The 21825-nt window shown below is 49.4% G+C and overlaps 7 protein-coding genes across 7 annotated transcripts; 4 read left to right on the top strand and 3 right to left on the bottom strand.

Moving 5' to 3' along the window:
* Positions 1 to 3367: 3367 nt before the first annotated feature.
* On the top strand, positions 3368 to 4462 carry FSUBG_1017 (glycerate-and formate-dehydrogenase; the record flags this gene model as incomplete). The annotated part of the gene is made up of 2 exons (XM_036674721.1): positions 3368 to 3478; positions 3551 to 4462. 2 exons carry the CDS (start codon positions 3368 to 3370, stop codon positions 4460 to 4462), a joined length of 1023 nt encoding a protein of 340 aa, XP_036543603.1.
* Positions 4463 to 4955: 493 nt separating this feature from the next.
* On the top strand, positions 4956 to 7124 carry FSUBG_1016 (uncharacterized protein; the record flags this gene model as incomplete). Its single annotated transcript, XM_036674710.1, has 2 exons — positions 4956 to 4993; positions 5051 to 7124. 2 exons carry the CDS (start codon positions 4956 to 4958, stop codon positions 7122 to 7124), a joined length of 2112 nt encoding a protein of 703 aa, XP_036543602.1.
* A 504-nt stretch (positions 7125 to 7628) lies between these two features.
* Positions 7629 to 9118, bottom strand: FSUBG_1015 (Type 2C phosphatase; the record flags this gene model as incomplete). The annotated part of the gene is made up of 2 exons (XM_036674699.1): positions 7629 to 8604; positions 8655 to 9118. 2 exons carry the CDS (start codon positions 9116 to 9118, stop codon positions 7629 to 7631), a joined length of 1440 nt encoding a protein of 479 aa, XP_036543601.1.
* Positions 9119 to 9741: 623 nt separating this feature from the next.
* On the bottom strand, positions 9742 to 11155 carry FSUBG_1014 (mating SSF1; the record flags this gene model as incomplete). The annotated part of the gene is made up of 2 exons (XM_036674688.1): positions 9742 to 10674; positions 10724 to 11155. The coding sequence occupies 2 exons, from the start codon at positions 11153 to 11155 to the stop codon at positions 9742 to 9744; spliced, it is 1365 nt and encodes a 454-aa protein (XP_036543600.1).
* A 225-nt stretch (positions 11156 to 11380) lies between these two features.
* On the top strand, positions 11381 to 12903 carry FSUBG_1013 (ATP-dependent rRNA helicase RRP3; the record flags this gene model as incomplete). The annotated part of the gene is made up of 2 exons (XM_036674677.1): positions 11381 to 11587; positions 11641 to 12903. The coding sequence occupies 2 exons, from the start codon at positions 11381 to 11383 to the stop codon at positions 12901 to 12903; spliced, it is 1470 nt and encodes a 489-aa protein (XP_036543599.1).
* Positions 12904 to 13802: 899 nt separating this feature from the next.
* On the top strand, positions 13803 to 14863 carry FSUBG_1012 (uncharacterized protein; the record flags this gene model as incomplete). The annotated part of the gene is made up of 5 exons (XM_036674666.1): positions 13803 to 13886; positions 13931 to 14358; positions 14404 to 14504; positions 14553 to 14705; positions 14757 to 14863. The coding sequence occupies 5 exons, from the start codon at positions 13803 to 13805 to the stop codon at positions 14861 to 14863; spliced, it is 873 nt and encodes a 290-aa protein (XP_036543598.1).
* A 300-nt stretch (positions 14864 to 15163) lies between these two features.
* FSUBG_1011 (histone transcription regulator 3) lies at positions 15164 to 21328 on the bottom strand (the record flags this gene model as incomplete). Its single annotated transcript, XM_036674656.1, has 4 exons — positions 15164 to 17060; positions 17111 to 21144; positions 21201 to 21275; positions 21326 to 21328. 4 exons carry the CDS (start codon positions 21326 to 21328, stop codon positions 15164 to 15166), a joined length of 6009 nt encoding a protein of 2002 aa, XP_036543597.1.
* Positions 21329 to 21825: the final 497 nt, after the last annotated feature.

Raw genomic sequence — 21825 nt, 5'->3', positions numbered from 1 at the left:
TTAGGATCATCATCCTGGAAGAAACCTCTTGTTCTCCTGAATCACTAGCTTCATACTAAAATTCCAGCCGCATTCGACTTGAGAAAACAGCTGCTTTTCTCGTACAAGCTCCAAAACAGGGGTCCTACACTACACTTCGGCAAGCACGGCCGGATGGGCAGTCAGTGGTGCCCCATTACGTACCTAGTCTAGCACCTTGCTGAGTTGGGTTTGTTCATGTGAATTCTGGCCTAAGCTCGTTGCGGTTTAATTAATATCAAAAACTGGTATTTGCCTCTGAACGATCTAAGCCTTGAAACTATTTGATGCTGAAGTGCTCCCCCCTTATCAATCATTGTGAAGCTAAGAAACCAGTGGCTGTATCTAAACGTCAGTGTAATATAATAGCTAGCTTGGCCTTGCAGGGCAGTTCGTGTCCAACGCCTGAAGATGGTGTGCTCAGGGGTCCAAGTCCGCGCGTACTCTACTGTGCTGTAATAGTAGAACATTCTGCAATCTGGGCTGTCTTGCATCACCGTATCTCTATCGCTTTCATTTCTTTTTCGCGGGCCAGTTCCGCGACTTCTTGCGTTGGTCTTGCAGACCAGCAGTCCCCAACGTAGACAAAGTGATTGTCCACTTTCCGTACCAATCAAAGCTGCCAATATCCTGGAATTAGAACCACTTGGTCGCCTATCTTTGCCACACGCGAAAGCATAACAAACTCGCCGCTGTCCGTGAGACCGATCGCTGGCTCTAACTTGAAGCAAGCATTGATATCTGGTTGTACTTGTTGATTGTCCATGTTGTTCCAGAAAGAATTCTTGTCTCTTATCTGACAAATAAGTTCTTGGTAGATCTGCTTGGTGCTTTCGTTTCTTTTGCGGTTCTCTGGTGGTTGTTCATCGTCTTGGTACATGATATTTTCGGGAAACTTATCAAGAAGGTCTTCTGCAACTACTTCGGCTTTCTTGGCTGCCGTCATCATTAGTCGGTACTTGGCATATGAATAGAAGATACTGAAGGATCCGAACCAGTCGAGTGGCCACTGGTCTTTCCCATATATTTAGGTGATCATCGTCGGCCCCGAACACTCGGGCGAGTGTCCAAAGTGGATGAGGGTCCTCTGTGTTATAGGTCGGTGTATCATTCTGAAAACAGCTGAGACAAATCTCAACCAGCCATCGCATGATGCTTTAAGCGGAGGACTTGTATCGATGATGGTATGAAAGAATACTGCAGAACAGGTCAAAGTATCCCCACGAATACTCGCTGGTTCCAGGTCATCCCACTCTTCCCTGCTGTCGTAGTTTGGCACCTTATAGCTTGTGAATAAGACTCGGGGCACTTTGTTTTCACTGAATGTCTCGGGGAAGTTATATACCCAGGATGGCAAGATGTATTCTTGGTTTTGGCCCTGGCGTGCGAGACCTGCTCCAGAAAGAAAGCAAAACGGCCAACGTTTCACTGATTGTTGCGACCTCAATACTTCCGCACATACCTCAGCGTACACAGACGCAACAGTCGTCGTGCTAGTATAATCAGGCTCCATGTGCATAGTCGTTAACCCTAGTAAAGCGTAGACATGGTCCTTTGGATTCTTGGCACGATACATCCCGCCCACGAGAAGCAGAATGCCCCGCATCGATCGAATGACAGATTCATCAGCCTTTGTTGCTTCGTGGACGTACACCCATGCCCAGTCAACTTGTCTCAGCGTCAAGAACCTCTACCAATATATATTCCAGAATTACTGGTAGGTCTGGTCCACATCCGATCCATCAGCCATTTCTTTGATGATGCCAATGCAGTCTTGAGCATCCAGCAGGAATTTCAAATCAATAGACAGAAGCTGATGGATCACAACGACGCGTCTCGAGAGAACTAGTTCCTGGAAAACCCAAGCTCGCTCCCAGTTATTCGATTTCAACATTCTGTGCATGGCCTGCTCTGCGTCCGCGAACTCTTAGGGCTTGACTGGGCAATTCTCATCCCATAACAGATGCCGTAAGGGCCATTGCAACTCCTGTATATGTCTGTCTTCTATGGTAGCATATATATCGATGGCTGAGCGAACGAGGCCGCGTTCGACAGCTGCCTTGGCTAGTGTTTCACAAGTCCTGAAGGCTAGACGAATATCCGACTGTGAAGCTTCTATGTCAAGACAGGAAAATACAGCTTCCGCGGCCGGATATATGAACCTCATCAGCTGCACTTGATGGCCCTTCTCAAGGTCATCGTCTTGGTTGATGCACAGTGCATCTGCCCAAAGCCGGCAAGACCTAGAGTCTCTTTCAGGAAATGCATTGGCCCAGTGATAAGGTGCATATTCCAGTACATTTGCAAGGCTTGGTGTGATGAATTGCTCCACGCCGTTAACAGTAACTGGTTCTGTTTTTTCCTTTCTCGCCCCAGAGATATGATATCGCGCCGAACTTGGTATCTTCGTCGAGTGATACGGTGGTAAGGTTGCAGACAATTTTTGGTTTGGTAGAGAGAATCTCGACGAGGCGGATCTGCCGTCGTGACCGATCCAGAGGTGCATAGAGTCGAGAATCTTTGCTGGCAGACATTTTCCTTATTTTGAATGGGAACGAAGATTGAAGAAAAAATGAGAGTGACCACAGTCGCGGGTTTTCTCAACCGGGCTGTGCAAGAGGGAGGTGGCCAACCCCTCATGAGGCTGACTTGATGTCTTGCCTGTGAATTGGGCTGTGAAGACGAAGTGTAAAGGCCACTCTACTATGAAGAAGTAGGAAGACCCGAAGGAAAGCTCATGATAACTAGAAATTCATAGAAAGCTAATGGATGACTCAAAGCAATCTGAGAAAACTTCCAGTTATTGTGTCTCATTGAACATGATCTATCTTTTTATTTCATTTGGGGCAAGCACTCTAATAGATATAGAGAATAATCTCTTATCGGTAGCTCAAGCCCGTTAATTCTTATTTCAGTCCTGGTTCATTCCTTTTGTTGAATCCGTCAGCTTTGTTTGAAGCTTGAGTGGTAGCTATTCGGCTGATATTCAAAAGTTCAGACATATTCATTTTAAGCTTTCAAAGAAGCTGACGGTTACCACTTAGCCCGGCCCGTATTCACGCTTATGACTGTTGCAAAGCTTATTTTCTACAAGTCCTCGTCAACTCCATATATCTCTTACATTTTTCGGGTTGAGATGGGTATTATTCGTAGCCTGCAACGTGGATCGGCATCCAGAATAGATGCCGGTTACATCTCCACTTCAACCTCAAATTGACCAAGCCTCGTGACTCTTCATCTGCACATTCAGCGCTCGCTGGTCATACCCGTCAAGAACTTTGATGGACGTGCAGATTTTATTTCTGGAACAATTCTTATAAGCTTGGCCAGTCAAATAATCTTTACAACCATGGCATCAGGAATCAACGCAGAAAGAAAACCCCGCGTAGTCGCTCTCGGAAAACCTGAATACATTAGTGATGAGTACATCGAAGACTTCAAGAAGGATTTTGATTATGACGTTAGTCAAAAGAGTCCCCTCAGTACTTCTGCCCGCTAAAACCTGGCCCGAAAGCTAATCACTTGAACTCAGGTCCTTGATGCTGGTAATCTCCAGGAAGCCTTAGAGAAGCTGCCTCTAATGCTCCAGCAACACGGCCCTATCGACGCCTTCATCGTCAGAATGGGCAGAGCTCCTTATCGTCCCTTCCAAGACATCTTTAAACTCCTCACTCCTCATTGCGAGATTATCACCTCAGCAGCAGCCGGCTACGATGATTTCAATGTTGACTGGTTGACTCAAGAAGGGATTTGGCTCTGCAACAGCGTGGATGCTGTTGCTGAAGCTACCGCTGATATGGCTCTATTTCTCATCTTGGCTGTTGTGAGAGATACATACCGCGGTGAACGCTCAGTGCGTGAGGGAAACTGGCGGGGTCCTGTTGTTCCAAGTAAAGATCCTTCAGGCATGACACTCGGGATCATAGGCATGGGTGCTATTGGAAAGTATCTTGCCAAGCGAGCTATTGCTTTCAACATGCACATCAAGTACTACAACCGTCGGCAGTTGAGTGTAGAGGAAGAAGCAAAATACAGCGCTACGTACTGCTCATCTTTGCACGACTTACTCTCCCAGTCGGATGTCGTCTCGGTCAACTGTCCTTTGAACAAGGAAACAGAGAATCTTATCTCAACGAAAGAATTTGAAGCCATGAAAGACGGTGCTTTCATCGTTAACACAGCACGTGGAGCTATCATCGACGAACATGCCCTTATCGAAGCCTTGGAAAATGGCAAGATTACCCGTGCTGGACTCGATGTCTTTTTGAATGAGCCTGATCTGAATGACTACTTCAGAACAAGTGATAAAGTCGTTATTCAGCCTCATGCTGGTGGTCTGACGGATGTAGCTTTCCAGAGAGGGGAGAGAGAGGCTTTTGACAATATCAAGGCTTTTTTCAAGACCGGGTCGCCCGTAACACCTATCAACAATCCTAAGAAGTAGGATGTCATGAGATGAAATGCTGCATATAACAGCCAAGTACTCTTACACCATCAGACCATACAATCATGATTGTAAGATCCTAATAGAATTCGTCACAACAGGGCAACGCTAGAGCTGTGGTAGTATTGTGTGACGGAGGTTTTCTCGCTCCGTGAGAATATGTTTCATTTCGAACAAGTTGAGACAGAAGTGGTATATGATATGCAGTTGTGAATATACCTCCGCTCACTCGCCAAGTGATGAGTGACGTATAGTTTCACGGCTCATCCACTGATCCCAGTAAGGCTTTGGGTTGATTGGTGTATGCGAGAGGTTGAAAGCTGCATGTTCAGCTCAGCCGCTGGGGCTGGGGGCGGGTAAGCAATGTCGATCTTTGATCTATTTTGAGTCCAGGCAGGAGCATTAAATCTGCTTAAATCCCTTATTCAGTGCCTTCCCCGCCTCTAAATCTCCGAGACTTAATCAGGCTTGCTATAGTAGTGATTGAGTAAATATGGCTGAGTACCAAGCGCAGCACACCGAGTCCACGAGGTAACACCTACACTAACCGCCCGCCTATCTCAGCCCTCCCATTCTAACTTCCCATAGACCAGATCAAAACGAGACAATCGAGGTTCAAGATACGAATCCCGCAGATACTCAATGTAGCTCTCGTCAAAGCTTGCTCGACTCGGAACCATGCCCTTCACGACGACGCTTCACTCTATGGCAGAGCATCGGGCTCTTTAGCTTTCTCTCCCTTGTACTTGGAACCGCTTTCACCCTTGCTTCATGCGGCTTTCTCGTTTATCTCTGGCGTGGTGCTGATCTAGCGCATGGTCGCAATGAGCCGCAGTTCTGGAAGACCATTGTCACAGGCGGTTGGGCCGCCAGAGTCGCCACTATCTGTTCTGCCGTCATACGCACTTCCATCGCAGTCCAAGTTGGCGTTGTCTCCTCTGCACTGTCGGCTATTATACTTGAGACTACAGGCGTTCGCTTTAGTGATGTACCTGTGCTGTCCTTCGAGAGAGCTTCAAAGTCGGGCTTCGTCAACATCTTCCCAGCAGTCCTCAGGCAAACTGCAGGGAACCCATTAAGCATCCTGTACTCATTCATCATTATCTTGGGCTTGACTATCATGGCGATCTCGACATTCTTCTCCACCATTCTCCTCTCTGACTTTACTACAGCAAAGGTCGCCTCCCCAGGCGTGACGCATGACCGGGCTATCGCCTCCAAACACCCGGCCGATTGGCGCTTCAACTACGAGGGTCCTACGTACTGGGGATCCAAGCCATCTGCCCAATGGCGCTTCGCAGAGGATCGAATTGGGAAGTCCCAGTACGGTGACACTGGTGATGTTTATCGTGCCATGCTGCCATTTTCAGGAGCGGCCTCGAGAACATCGCTTGAGTCCTACAACGGACCTGCTCTAGTAGCCAATGTCCGTACCGTTTGTCGCGCCCCTCCGTTGCAGAACTCGAGTATTTCTGCCCACGGAATGATTAGTCCGCACTTCGGAGACCCGAAAGATAGCGTGTCAGCGATTCTGAATACGACAGGGCCGTCTGAGTGCATGTTGTATTGTCGAGATGAGGGCGAACTGACAGGTTGGCCTGTGTCTCTATGCGACTATTCCGGCTCTTTCATGCCCCAGCCCAAACTTGCAATAGATCCCAAGACGGGGAGGAAACACAGCTTCCAGGCAATGCTCGTCGTCAATTCAACGACCAACGTTGCTACTGGCGGGTTTAGGGATACTAATGGAGGACCCCCACCCAAACGTCTACGGAATCTGACTTATGAGATGGGGGATGTATGGACCAAAGCATACGATACCAATGGGGATCATGTTCTAAGTGCTTCGTTTTGTTTCTTCAACACATACCCTGCACAGATATACAACGTCAGCATGACCGGGCGTCAAACGACTAAGGACCCCAGCCTCAATGCTGGCAAGATTGACAGGGCTCATCTCCAACTTGGGAACAAGGAAGATTCCACGAAGCGCGGGATTCTTGAACTCGATATCGGACCGCGCCTGAACGTCAGTTCTCGTCTTGTAGACTTTGTCGAGGGAGTTCCGATGGAAGATGGACCGACGCACGATCCATACTACAGGACTCTGAGGCTCGAACATCCATCAATGTCCAGCACGACTTGGGGTATGATGTCGCCAGCACAGGAAGTCGAGCAAGGATGGGCATCAAATCCTGCACATATCTCACTCTTCCAAAGTATCATACAGGAAACGGAAGATCCTGCCATGGCGGTTCAAGGTCTGATGACTCGGCTGTATCAGATGGTGTATTACAACTGGCTTGAAGAATATGACCTCAAATACCCTGTGAACACTATACACACGCAAGATCGGCTTATACCGACTAGGTGGACTGGGCTAATTATTGTTCTCATTCTTGTTGCGGTACATCTTGGGCTCGTCTTTTCAACGATTGCTCTTTTTATGCTAAAGACGAAGGCTTCAGCGCTTGGGAAGACATGGCATACTCTTGCGCAGACAGCACAATTGACTGACTTTGCCGACGGGGCTAACATGATGCTGGATGATGAGGTTGAGAAGTGGGCGAAGGTGACTGGTAGGGACAGCGATGTCTGTGGTATCAAGAGGTCGGGCGAGAATGGCAAAGTTGAAGTTCAATTGTTGAGGAAGAGGAGCTGAGGGTTGCATATGTGATTGAAAGCGATCAACGGCGGTTCTTTGAGATGTCAAGACATTTGACAAAGGCTCGGAGAGAGCCATTTCGATTATTCATCATCTATTCAATCATCGCTCAATCCATTGGGGCTCAATCAAGTTGCTATTGGCTGCTTTACATGTCGTGAGACTTATGAGTTAGAAGCTTGCACCAAATAAGAGGTGCGTGTACTACATCCCATGGCCAGAAATCACCACGTGAACCTCAAAAGGTGTACCTAGCAACCCAGTTCAAAGCACACAGCTCATGTCTACAATGATAGAACAAGAGGAATCGAAGTGTCTTGGACATTATACAATTGATCGAGTTGAGCGCCTCTAGAACATAATCTGAGAGCACTTTGTAATGCGGCAGCTAGGCTATGACTGCGGGTTCTTATTCCGCCAGCGAGGGTTCGACTCCCTCTGAGGCCTTTCTTTTTGTACTCCTAACAAACAGTGAGACCAATCACTCACAATACGCTCTGCCTACTTCTTCTCATATGGGTCCTTGAAGAAGATGACCTGCACAGTCATGTCATCTCTCACATTCCGACTCATGGGCGGATACATCGTCATCGCTCCCAGGAACAATCCCCGTCTTGATCCTCCAAGAGCATTCTTGACCAAGCAAACAGCCGCGTTGTCCAGATCCTCAATGACCTGATGCTCTGGCGTAGCTGCCCATCCATCTTCCAGTCTTCCCTCAAACTTGGTCTCCTTGAAGGGTTCGGGCTTGCCATTCTTCTTGGCGACTAGCCAGCGCGACACGCATGACACGGCATCCTGGTTGCTCATCATGTCCCAAAGACCGTCGGACGCGAGAATGACAAAGTCTTCTGTCTGGATCTTCCGTGTTGTTACTTCCGGTCGGGCTGTCATGTAAGGCGGCGACTTGGCACTTGGTCGCGGTCCAGTACCGTAGAAATCGTCCTTAACTTTGCGAATGAGTTCTTCTGGCCACTTCCATCTGTGATCGCCAAACGCTCTCGTGATTGCCATTCCAAAGAGTCGACCGGACGCGGGGTTAATCATGTCCTTGATCTCTCCAGGATGTTCCTTGTCGAGCCTGTCAACCTCGTCCTGATTGAAGCCAGTTTGGTCTTTGCTCAGAATATCGACTTCGTATTTGCTTGTGTTGGGAGACCACATGCCGCGAACAGCACGGGAGTCGCCTGCGACAGCGGTGCGTAGAGTAGACGTCATGGGTTCGTACATGGTTAGAAGAGCACAAGATCCAGCTATAGCGGGTGCGACAGCGATGATGACGGCGGCAGAGCCTTGGTCATGGCCTGATTCGAGCGCTTTTTGTGCGTTGCTGAAGATGCGATCGTCAAGACGGACGAATGCCTTCTTGATTGCATCGTCTACTAGCTCATTTGAGCTGGTGGGTGTGATGCGTGACAAGGCATTCGACACGTATGGGACAAGAGCAGCTCTCAACACTTTAGATGTTGCCCATCCTCTTTCACTTGTGTTAGTATCGCTCACGTCCAATGCTTCCAGGTCACTCACGCATGTCCATCGTAAACTCCAGCATACAGAGTGTTCGTTCCGCCGACGCCCTTGGCTATCTTGAGATCCCATTCATCCTCCATCGGATTATTGCTGCCAAGGCGAGCAAAGTCCACTCGTCCCTTGACACCTCCGTTCCCGTCGAAGACAAAAGTGTGAGCATCTTCACGCAGCTTGGCATCTGCGTCCTCCATGACGAACTCCTTGACAGGTGAATTGGTCGGGATTTGATCCTCCGAAGAGAACTCCTTCAGGCTGGGGACCTCATTTGTCAAAGATTTTGACGTGCCCTTGCCGCTGAGGAGATAAAAACCAGTGCCAGTGCCAATAACTGCTGCGGACGACCAGACATAACGAGCGTTGCTGGACGTTGATGTCTGAGTTGACGAGAAGCGCACGCCGGCCGGTGCTCGCCTGGGCGATGGACCGAAAGCCCTTAGAGTTCTTGACGGTATGCGAAGCATGTTTTCTGATGTCAATGGCAACGATGTGTTGAATGATGTGTCGAATAGTGAGGCGCGTGATGAGACTCTTCGTGGAACACAGTTGGCACGACAACTTGATCCTGGTCTTTGGGCGAAAGTGAGGCTGTAGTGGGCAGATATTGCTGCCTCTGATCCCCCAAGATACGAATGAAGTGAGAATACCCAGTAAATTAACTGAGGAATTTGATGATGAATTGTTGAAAGTTGAAGAGTGAATATCTTGTCTTTTGCAGGTTCGCATGGGGTTTCTGGCCTCATGCTTACCCTAAACCAGTCATGCAAGGGCGATGGTGCACTTTCACGTTTCAAGTTCAATGTGAGATGCGACAGCACAAGGTAAGGTACGATACAATCTGTATAATCACGAGCAGCTCTAATGTAACGGTTTGCCAAACTTGACTAGGTAAGGTAGGTTCTGTGTGCAGATTTAAGTTCTCAGCCACAAGCCTCAACTGCAAATAACACATCTTTGCCAAACTTGACAAACCCACGAAACGAGATATCATGCAATCACAAGAATCACAAAGGTATTCATTGCCCAATCCATTATATACAACGCCAAACCAAAGCATGCAATCTCCAACCATCTAATCCTCTTCCACTCAGCTATTGGCAATCTCCTCCTGCTCGTCCTCCCACTCTCCATCCTCCTCCATCTTCTCATTGACCTTGAACTCGGCGTCACCCGCCAGACCCTCACTGTCAAACTCATCCACATCCATGTCACTATCGTACTCATACTCGAACTCGTCTTCTTTGTCGTCATCCTTCTTGCCGTCTTTGGCCTTGGCTGCCTTCTTGCGCTCAACGTTGGCCTTTTGCTCCTTCTTTCGTGCCTCCTTCTCTTGGTGGCGCTTCTCCCATCGCTTCTCGAGCTCTTTGATCTCTTCCTTGCTCTTGTGAACGTACTCGTGCCACATGACCTTGCCGTCGGCGAGGCCCTCTTCGACCTTGGTTAGTCGGAGACGCATTCTGGGTCCGAGTTCGACGAGCTTGACGGCGCGGCGCTCTACGTTCTCCTCTTCCGCCTCGGGCTCGGCTTCGTTCTGGGCGGCTGCTTGTCGGGCCTTTGCAGACAAGACCTTTCGAGTTGTAGAGTCCAGGACCTCAACTTCAGCGTCCGTATCTATCTCACTGCCGCTAGTCGCATCCGTCATGTATCCATCGCCGTTTTCGCCTCCGATCAAGAAGTCCGCGACATCCTCAAGTTTACCCAGATTAGGCATCTTGCCCTTCCGGCTTGTCTTTGTAGTGACGAATTGCTCAGCAGCGTTCAATCTCCGTAGAGGCTTGGATACTGTGGTTGACTTTGTTGTGATGGCATAGTGTCGGAAGTTAATGATGAATGTACCGTCGTCTTCCTCCGATTGCTCGCGATTCAGCAGCAGGACTCGTCGGATCGACTTGAGCGGTGTAGCTTGGGGGTTGATGGGAGGGAAGAGGGATTGGAAGACGGTCGTGGCAAGCGATTCAAGGTGCTTAGGAACTTTCGACTTGCTAGTCGAGTCTGGGCGGGTAAAGTTGTTCATGACCAACTGTAAATGGTTAGCAAAGGCTTGTCAACGACAATTGACGACTTCTTACCAGAGGAGGAGTGATGAACTCCTTGCCGCCGCCCTTGGGGTGCTTCTGAGCTCTTTGAACATCCTTGCACAGCGAGTATTTCTCCACGCGAAAGTTCATCGTAGGTCCTCGAGGCGTCAAGGCCATTCGCAAATTGGTATTCCCACTCTCCGATCTCGAAAACAGCATCAAGTGCGTAACACCCAAAGGACCACACATAGAAGCGTAATCCTTTAGTCTGTTCCCACGTCTCTCCTTCAATCGAGCCGCAGTACCAGGCTCCATGACCTTTCGCACATCGGCCGCAAGCTGGCTAACGCTGGAACCGACTTCACCAGCGCCAATTCGAATAACCATGCTCTTGGGATCCTTCGCGGATGCATGGCCGGCAGAGTCAACCTCGGGGTTGCTGGCACCCAAGTGGGTTCTCTTCTTTGTTCGTTTGCGCGCCATTGTGAAGAAATTTGTCTTGATTCGAGTGTACAGTACTCGTCGAAAAGTTGCTTTGGAGCTGCTCTCTGTCGCAAATGGCAGAAAAGAAAAAAAGTTTGGCGGGGACAGCGATAAGATTAGCGCACGTGCGATAAGCCACCTCCACTAAAGTTTTATGTGAAGTCTTGACAAAAGATGATCTTTTTTTTGAGTTGGGAACTATCTTTTACTTAGACATCGTCCATCATGTTCGGCGCAAAACGAAGAAAGGTCGCGCACGATGCGCCCAAGAAGAAGAAACAGGTCGTTGCGGAGAAACCTGCTCGAGCTGAGCCTGAGCCTGAGCCTGAATCATCTGACGAAGAGCAATCTGAGGAAGAGTCCGCTACTCTAGAGGAGCCTTCTGCTGAGGAAGCAGTTGAGGATGCCCCCAAGAAAACCTTCAAGGACCTCGTATGTCGTGATAACTACTAATTGACTTTCTGTGTCTAACCAACAACTGTCAGGGTATCGTCGACGCTCTCTGCGAAGCTTGCGAAAAGCTCAACTACAAGTACCCCACGCCCATCCAAGAAAAGTCCATCCCCGTCGCTCTCGAAGGCCGTGACATTATCGGTCTCGCCGAAACAGGTAGTGGAAAGACAGCTGCCTTTGCTCTCCCCGTTCTGCAGGCTCTTCTCGAAAAGCCCCAGCCTCTGTTCGGTCTCGTCCTCGCCCCGACTCGTGAATTGGCAACCCAGATCGGCCAAGCCTTCGAAGCTCTCGGATCGCTCATTTCTCTACGATGTGCTGTCATTGTCGGTGGTCTGGACATGGTTCCCCAGGCCATCGCCCTCGGAAAGAAGCCTCATATTATTGTTGCGACACCTGGTCGTCTCGTGGACCATCTTGAGAAGACCAAGGGCTTTTCGTTGAGAACGCTCAAGTACTTGATCATGGACGAGGCTGATCGACTTCTGGATATGGACTTTGGACCTAGTATCGACAAGATTCTCAAGTTCATTCCCCGCGAGCGACGCACATACCTTTTCTCTGCGACAATCAGCTCCAAGATTGAGAGTCTGCAGCGTGCCAGTTTGAGAGATCCCGTCCGTGTGAGCATCAGCTCCAACAAGTACCAGACCGTCTCGACTTTGCTCCAGCACTACATCTTTATTCCTCATGTCCGCAAGGATGTTTATCTTATCTACCTGATCAACGAGCATGTTGGAAAGTCCACCATCATCTTCACTCGAACCGTCTGGGAGACACAGCGTATTTCCATCCTGCTAAGGACCCTTGGATTTGGCGCCATTCCTCTACACGGCCAGCTCTCTCAAACATCCCGTCTAGGCGCCCTCAACAAGTTTCGTTCCGGCACGCGAGATATTCTCGTTGCTACCGATGTCGCCGCCCGTGGTCTGGATATCCCCTCGGTTGATGTTGTTCTCAACTACGATCTTCCCCAGGACTCCAAGACATACATTCACAGAGTCGGACGAACAGCTCGCGCTGGAAAGTCTGGTATCGCCATCAGCGTGGTGACGCAGTATGACGTTGAGATCTTTACGCGAATCGAGGCTGCTCTCGGCAAGAAGCTGACCGAGTATCCCTCTGAGAAGGAGGAGGTCTTCACTTTCCAAACCCGTGTTGAGGAGGCTCAACGCCACGCAAGAGTCGAGATGAAGTCCTTCACCGAAGAGAGGGGCAAGAAGGGTAGCACACTGAAAGGCGGACGCAAGAAGGGCGGCAAGCGGGGGAGAGACGACATGGACAAGGAGGAGGGTTAAGAGCTGGTGCCTGGACTGGAGTTTCGGCAGTTCGGCGTTGTTTTGGTTGGGGGAAAAGTGTCAAAGTCGAAGGATTCTTCGATGCTTGCTTCAGTGTTTCAATGTCTATCTTGGCCAGGAGATGTGGATTGCTCAGTTGTAACCTGGAGTGGTTGTAGGTTGCTCGAGATTATACGATGAGTGCGTCGACGAAGGATCCTCTAATTTAGATGACGAGTTACTTCATTTACTTACTATCACTAAAGATATTTCGTGTTTCAAAGCTGCCCTCAGCTCTCCCACTTTAATCACAGTTCATCAGCCCAGCCTGCCAAGCCCGCTTACATTCTCCTCGCCTTGTCAAAGCTTTCAAGATCATGAGTCCAACTTGATCAAGGCCAAACAAATGACAGGACTTTGGGCAACCTCTCATTAACCTCAGCCCTTGGTCTACTGATATTCTCAATTCTGATTCCAACTGCTCATTCTTCATTCAGCCTTATGAATCATCCCAAAAATCATCCGGCCCTTCCCCAGCCAAGCAAAGTCTGAAACAACCCCGTCCCAGTAAAGCGGCCGCTCTACGCAGGGATCACCAAGATCTTCACAAGTTTCAACTTTAACCCCGAATGGCTTCGCGCATGTCAGCTTTTGTTTCGCCAATACCAAACTCCGTCCCTTATCCCTGTTGTTTTAAAGGCGGCCGCTCCCAGAAGTTGCACCATCTTGAGATGAAAGGAGTTTTGGTGTAATTGTTTCGTGTAGCAAAGTTGTATATATATATATATATATAAGTTGATGAAATGCAGTATAGGAACGCTTTTGAGCTGTAGTTTCGTTCGTTATAGGTGTATTGACTACACTGTCCATTCATTCATTCATTCATTCATTGATCTTGATATCGTTACGTTCTTTTCATCATGTATACTTCTACTCTTCTTCTCACTCTCATCGCTTCCGCGAGTGCTCACATTGCTTCTTGGAACAAGGGCATGTACTGCAAAGTAAATCTCCCCCTGCAAGCCACCGTCCAGTTCTGACTCTTTAGGGCGGCAATGACTCTTCTGTCGACAACGCCAACACCAACCTCGCCGTGAACCCTCTCTACGATCTCCCCAAGTCCAAATGGTGGATGCAAGCCGACCGCGGCTGCGATGCCGTGCCTCCTCCTAAAGGCGAGTTCCTCGAGCTTCCAGCCGGTAAATCCTTCATGACTGAACTCGCCAACAACCGTGCCTTCACGACACTCTCTTACAAGGGAGAGTTGACTACAGAATGGCAGGATGGCAAGAACCGCTCTATGCCTTGGAGAGGTCCTGAGGGTGGTTGTCTCATGGACGGTGGTGATGGCTCGGGTGGAGAGTTGCACACCAAGAACATTGAGTCAACTGGTGGAACAGCCTGGGCTATCTCGTACGAGAGCGATATCAGCAAGGTCACCATGGACAACCTTGTTGTTTTCTCTGTGCGATACTAGTAAGACTCTAGTCTGATAGTCACGGTCAAAGACTGACGAAACAGTTCTCCTTTCTTTCGCGAGACTTGGTACGACGTCCCAGCTGATATGCCTGCATGCCCTGAAGAAGGCTGCTACTGCGCGTGGCTTTGGATCCCCGATGGCTGTGAGTCACTCTCCTTGTACAGGAAAGCATAACTGACACCATGAACAGGTGGCCAGCCAAACATGTACATGCAGAACCATCGCTGCAAGGTCGCTGGAAGTACTTCCACCAAGAAGCTCGGCAAGCCTAAGCCTCCTGTCTACTGCCGTGACAACCCTACCAAGTGTGTCCCTGGACCCAAGCAGATGATGGCATGGAACCGTAAGTTTATCTCGATCGAGTTTGTGGCTGTTTGTGACTAATATCGTGCAGAGGCTGAAGGCAACAACGTCAATCCCCCTAATGGCAAGACTCCTACTTACAACCAGCGAATGGGTTTCATGGATGGCGCTCAGGATGATATATTTGTCGATAAATAAATTGGAGGATTGTACGAGTAGTGACCAAGTCCATCTGGAAGAACTGGCTTTCTCTTCTATTGTCCATATGGTCTGACCCTAGGGATTAAATTGTATTCTTCATCATAACCCCGTCGAGTCCCACCCAAGTGTTATCAAGATCAAAAGCTTATAAGAGTCATGCTCTTGATAATAATGGATCGTTTCTTTGGCAACCAGTAATAATGGTACAGCAAATAGTTAGCCCAATCCCAGCCTCTATCTATGATAATACCCAGTAGAACTGCCCTCATACGCCAATTCGCCATACACAAAACACAATCACCACGCTTCAGCCCTTACAGAATCGTCTACGTCCCAATCCTCCCGTCGTTCATCGCCGTCAACCTCGTCTTCTTCCTCTTCACCATCCGCCAACTCGGTATCCTCATTGCCCAGAGTTTCTTCACCGTGTTCTTCTTCTTCCTCGGCTACCTCCTCGGCCTCTTCCTCACCATCGCTCTCCTCGGCTTCGTCGTCTCCCTCACTTTCACTATCAGCGTCTTCACCGCTTGACTCGTCGGTATGGTGTCTCAGGTTGGGGAAGATAAGCCCAGGAGGGACCTCCTCGTCGTAGTCTTCGGGAACATCGCTGAGATCACTCTCATCATCGGCTGAATCGTGAATACTGCCCGGCTCGCTCTCAGCCTTTTCATCGGCGTGCTCTTCGCCGTTGTCATCATCCGCGCCATCTTCATGATCCTCGTCATGTTCTTCCTCATGGTCTTCGTTATCCTCTTCGTGTTCTTCTTCATGCTCATCTCCAGCATCCTTCATATCAACATCAACGTCGTGACCAGCTTCTCGCCGAATCTGAGCATCAGCTTCCTCGTCGCTGCCCACATCGCTTGCATGCCGAATAGGCGTGTGGCTACCACGCTTACCGCTTGAGACACTGCCAACTCTGCTCTTACTTGACTTGGGCGCCTCCAGAGCTCGGACGACTGCTTGCTCAGCCTTGCGTAAGACATCGGGTCGTCTGACGCCAAGCTTTCGCGCCCGTGGTGCAGCCTCATGCTTCTCTGTCTCCATGGGAGTTGCTGTGCCTGTGATGCTCTCCCGTCCATTGGGCGCATTGAGAATATTTGCGAGCGAGCTGGTGGCTTTTGCCTCTGCTTGCGCTGCTTCGAGCTGGGCCGCAACCTCTTTAGCATGGTGTCGCTCCTCCACGACCTTGCTAGGGTCTGGGCCAGGCAGCGTCTTGGCAATCTCAGAGTAGATCCTGGAGTAACAATCGTTCAAGAGATCATCAATTGGTGCCACTTTCATAAGATTAGCATTGAGTTTCTTCAGCTCGATCGTCTCCTTCATGCAGTTGAACAATGGAATATCAGCACCGTCGCTTGCGGCCCAGTCTGCGATTCTCTCTCCAATGACCTCGAACTCCTCGCTGGAAAGAGACTTGAACACGTCGTCCGATACTGGTGACACATGGTAACCTTCTCGCAAGAGCTTGAGGTAAGCCATGCAGCAAGACTGCCATAGATCGGTGAAATGATAATAGTCTGCGCCCTTCTTTCGCAGACGTCTCAGAAGCTGCTCCAGATTATTGCGGTCTGACATAATGACCAACAGCTTGGTCATGAAGCGGACGTATTGCTCTGTGTAAACGTGATGTCGACCGGGTCGCTCGGCATCGCACTTCCAGACGTTCATGACCATTGTTTTAGTGACCATGCTGTCCCGAAGAATACCGAAGGCAGCCTTTGCTTCCACTAATCTATCGCTGCCCTGTGCCTCGTTGGCCTCATCGAACAGGATTCTGGCGTGCCTGACGATGATGCGATGCTGCCAGTTAGACTTATCCTTGTCTCTAAGCTTGGCAAGATTGCGAATAATATACTCCTCCCAATCCTCAGGCTCTGTGAAGGAAGCAAAGTGGTCATCAGGGTTGACGGGTAGGCCAAATGGCTGCTCAGATAAGATCGCAGCAGCCTCTTTAGACGGCAAGTCTCCTCGAATTACCAGCTTGTGTAAGATGGAAACTATCTTGTAGTGTGGCTCGAGGATAGGATCGCTGTTTCTACCCCGTCGAGCATTGTGCGCTACCGTGACTGCTTTCTGAAGTGTCTGAATCAGGAGTTCGATACTGATCTTGGACTTCATGTCCTTAACGTCGAGTTGGTCATCAGAGGTCTGGTACATCTTCCAATAGCACTTGGAGAGCATGTACGGGTTCCTGCCACTGTTAGACTCGGCATACGCCGGCGGGGGGGGGCTTCAACTTACTTCCAATCGGCTGGCTTTCGTTGCATTGCCATCCTGAACAGCTTGGCTGCAAATTTCCAGACTTTGTACTCATTCATTTGCGGGTGCAAAATCTTCTTAAAGGTTCCAGCTCCCATATCCTCGATAAAGTATCTTTCTTGATCAGAGTGATGGAACGGTTCCATAGCGAATGGCTCACGGCTTGAGGCATACATTCGCATAGCAAATTTGTGATACAGGTCGTGCAAAGGATCTCCATCGTGCGTTTCGACTTCCACGTTACGGGAGTGTGAAAGGGCGAGGGTATAGCAATGGATAGCATTTCGCTGGAACTTAACCAACTCAGGTCGGTCCTTGTTCATCTTGTCAGCAGTCCAAAGAACCGATTCATCCAGTTCGTAGTCGAAGCATTCGGCTAACCGGAACCAGGCATCCCACCTGTCTGCGGTGAACTGAAGTTGTAGTCTCAAGAAAGTCGCACCAATACGCAAATCGTCAGTAGCGCCAGGAGTCTGTCTACGATTCAGGTCGACACCCTTGAACTTAGTGAGAGCCATCATGCCGAGCAAAAAGAACCAGCCATGGGTCGCGAGAATGGTCTCTGGCGTGTTAACAGACACAGCGTCGACTGAGACTTCCCCAGTAAGGGCTCGGTACAGACGCAGTGGGTGTATAGGTCTCTTCAAGTACTCGGTAAAATTGCGGAGATTGTGGTACATCTGAGACGTTGACTTTGCTTGGCCAAGAGTCTGCTGCATGTGATCAATAGTTGTCTTGAGATCTGACTTGAGAAGATCTTTCATCGGCATGCGGTTCGCGAGAATAGTAACCCTCTCCACGAGTTGCATGGTCTGTCGCTTCTCAAGCTTCTCGGGGGGACAAGCGTGATCCTGGACTTCCCAAACGCCTGCCCCAAGTTTGAGGCCATGTAGATCGTAGAGCACTTGTCCAAGATAGTCTTCCCAGTTCTCGATGTTCTTGAGCTTGAGAAGTTCGACACGCATAACCTTGAGGAAGATTTTGTTTGAAGCTTTGCAGAACTTGCGAATGCCAATAACCTGATGGATGGCGGCGAGGAAGTCAGCCAGGTCCTTTTCGGGCCCGATTATGCAATTGTCCTCATTGATGCCAGCCTTGAACATAGTGTATTGGAGACACCATGCACGAATCTGCATCTCCTTCAACCTGTTCTTGAGTGATTGGAGAGCTGCTTTTGAAGCGGCATTGCCAGGTCGTTCTGTCTTGAGGCCAATACGAACCTCATCTTCGCAGAGGCTCGACACATGTAGTAAACAGTTGACCTTGGCGAGCGCAGCAGTGGTGGATTTGATGTGAGCATCGTCAATAATCTCGAAAGCGGTGTTATCATTGAGCGCAGAATACAGCGCACTAATGAGGAGCTCATCCAGCGATTTCAGAGTGCGCATAAAGAGCAACTTCCTGGAGTCGGCCGGAGTGTTGGCATATGTTTCGCCTTCCAGATCTGATACGATCAACTCAATGCTCTTCAGATAACAAGAGAATTGCTTGGTAGGATAACCAATAGCGTGGTAAGCGGTTCCCAAACGTGACCACAGAAACAACCTAAGCTCTGTGCTACTGTTATGAAGAAATTTCCACAAATCTTGCAGGCTCTGACTTGCACAGTCCGAGAGTGACTTCTTTTGCTTGTCGCTCGAGCTCGAGCTCGAATTATCATCTTCAGTACCCGGACTCTCGGGGTCTACCTCCGGGTCGGGGACGCAGACTGAAGAAGGATTGAGAACAGGCTCTAGAGTCTCGATGACAGAGACTGGATCCTCCATGTTATCCTGAAATAATCCGAGGAAAAAGTCCATTGTAGTGAGCTTGGAGATTTCACGATCCGCGGCTTCTGGGGAGATTGTTGGCATGACCACATTGTTTGGCAGCGAAATAGTTGGAATCTTCTCGTCTACCAGGTGATCCCGTAGAGATGTCCACATGAGAAGGATGTGTTCGCGCACAGGTCGCTCAGAATGTGAAGACACGAGAACTGAGGTCCATAAGAAACGTGCTGACAGTTCATCGTTTGAAGGGCGATCAAGTGCCTGGATGTAGGCAGAAGCAACATTAAGCCACCGTCCGAGTCGGTATTTGGTCTTCATACGAGTTGCATAATCCACAACGCTGTTAGGATTGGTGATGAGTTCGTATATGTCGATATGAAGTTCATAGATCATAGGGACAATGGTTTCGAGCTCGGCTAGCTTCTCGGGTGAACCAGCAGCCAACTCCATTTTCTCATTGATTCTTTGATGCAACGCTGCGTCCGAATGATTGAGCATTTGGACTACAGATAGCTTCATCTTGTCGGACCACTTGGTTGTTGCATAGCTCTGGCTAACAGCTCTAACCCATTCGTATGCCACATCGTCGACGGTCATCCACGATCGAGATTCTCCGATCTTTGTGGCAAACGACCTTAGGCCCTGTGTCTCATTGAAAGTCGGCGTTGAGTTCTGGTCTTGTGAGCTCGACTTCGCATGCTCCAAGAAAGATGATGGACCGAGAGGGGCTTGCTCATTCTTATGCAAGAACACTTTGGCGACCTCCTCGCGAAAGTCAACAATGGCACTGCTCAGATCCCCTGCAGCCAGATTCGCGATTTTGCCTGGTCGGTCTTCAACAGCACATGAATCGATGAGTTCAGTGATGAAATCGAAGGTCGACTTGTCGTCCACGCCCAGATTTTCCAGGACGCTCTTGGTCATTTGGAATAGGTTTTGGTCGGCGCCTTGATAAGGCTGTAATTGATTAGCAATTAATGTGCTGGGATTAGTTGACTCCTCAGCTTGTAGTGTTTCTCTTCGTCGAACTCGTTTACTGCGTTTCTCGGTTGCATTCTCTTCTTCCGCGCCGTCTGGCAGTCCCGCTGCAGATTGCGATCGTTTTCTTGTTGATACTCCGTTGACTTCTTTTTTGGTCTGGTCACCAGCCTTTTGGCTGTCTTCGGTGGCCTCAGATGCAGCTTTTTGATCCTTGGGTTCTGCCTCGGGGCTACTCTTCTCAGATGATCCTGCTAGCTGGATCGGCCTTCCTATCGCAACTTGAATTTCTGAACTGATGCTCTCAGAGTCGTTCGAGGGTGTTTCTACGACAACTTCATCCACGCTGCTATCCAAGATTTCGTCAAGTACGCCAAATACCTCGGTATAATTTGTAAGACGGTTTATGATTTCATCACCAAGACTTGCCCACGACGATATTGTCTTAGGATCGCTGCGGCTGGCATTCTCGGCATATCTCATTTCTGTGTCTTCTGCAGTCTGGTCCTGAGTAACGGGGTCTTTGGGCGGTATTAATGACTTAGTCGGGTCGGGGAGAAAAGGGATGGGGTCAAGGTGACGCTTGAGAAGAGCGGGCATTTTCTTCTTGAGCCAGGGAGCCATTATTGGATGCGACAGAGCCATCTCGTCACCAAGCAGCTTCAGTTCGTCTTTCAACTGCTCGCCAGCCATGCCTTCTGCTAAAGAGGGAGGGTCAACTTCCACAATAGCAGGATCGTCATCCAACTCAATCGCAGCCTCAAGACAATACCGCTTGAGACGGTGGCTATTCATGGCGCCAGCAAATCGAGCAGCCCTTCTCCAGAGCTCTGGGTCGGACGGGTCCTGGTCCAAAGCAGTCATCCAGCTATCCAAAACTTTGTTTGCATGGTCGTCATGATATTTCAGTCGGGTCTTTTTCTTGAATTCCGGATTTGAGGTCGACTCATCCTTGTACTTGTCGACAAAGAACTGGCCGTAGTTTTTGTACGATAAATAGAGCGCTTGAGAAAGACTAGCTGCGACACCATCTGCCCCTCCAGCGTCGACATCTAATCCTCCATCTGTGAGGGAATGATCCAAGTCGGACACATCTGGTTGGCCGTCTGCATGTCGCTCTGCTCGTTCGTAGTCGGTTTTGGCTTCTCGGTATTTGAAGATCTCGGATTCGAATAGCTCATTGTATGCGGTTTCGGCAGCTTCGCGCGATCGGGGCCCTTGTGCATGGAGTTTCAAGGCATTCTGGAACCTTTTTAGAGCTTCGTCGACCTGAAGTAAATAGGTCAGTAAGTGTGCGCGATTGTTTAGTGAGCTGTCAATCTCACATGAATCTCCTTTGTGGTATCAATTTGTTCGTCGATATTGTCCTCTGGCTCGAGGTTGATTGCTTGGAATGCCGGCTTTAAATATTTAATTAGCAAAGTCTCTCTTCAACATCTGGGGATCGTACCATGTTGGCGGTCGCAATACTTGTAGAGCAACAGCCGACATTCGTGTGTGCAATCAAGGATATATCCTAACAAGTTGGCTATTTTGATGAGAGTTTGGTGTTAATTCGGCATACTTGGCGGACGTCCACCTCGTTAATTGCCCTGACGAAAGCGCGTTCTAAGACGCGGATCATTTCAGCCACATACGCCACATAGAGACTCGGTTTGTTGCGGTAGGAGCACGTGGATGTGGCGGTGTTTAGAGCTGCACGGCTCCTAACGTGGCCTGGACTAACTCAGTACGTAGCTCCAGCTATCAAGGAGAGCAAGGAGCAAGGCCAGATCTAAGGGAGGGACCAGCAGCCAACGGTTGGCTTCAACATCTTACGCCAGCTCCGCAGTTCTGGTCTCGATTCGAGAACAAAGAGATCGCGACCGACCTCGACTTTTCTCCTCTTTATTCCCTAGACGAGTCAATTCCGACAATTCTCGCTACAATTTCGACTCTGATTTCCATCAG

The sequence above is a fragment of the Fusarium subglutinans genome (assembly GCF_013396075.1).
Source record: "Fusarium subglutinans strain NRRL 66333 chromosome Unknown NRRL66333_c0000004, whole genome shotgun sequence".
Lineage (NCBI taxonomy): Eukaryota > Fungi > Ascomycota > Sordariomycetes > Hypocreales > Nectriaceae > Fusarium > Fusarium subglutinans.
This window is presented reverse-complemented; position numbering and strand designations above follow the sequence as displayed.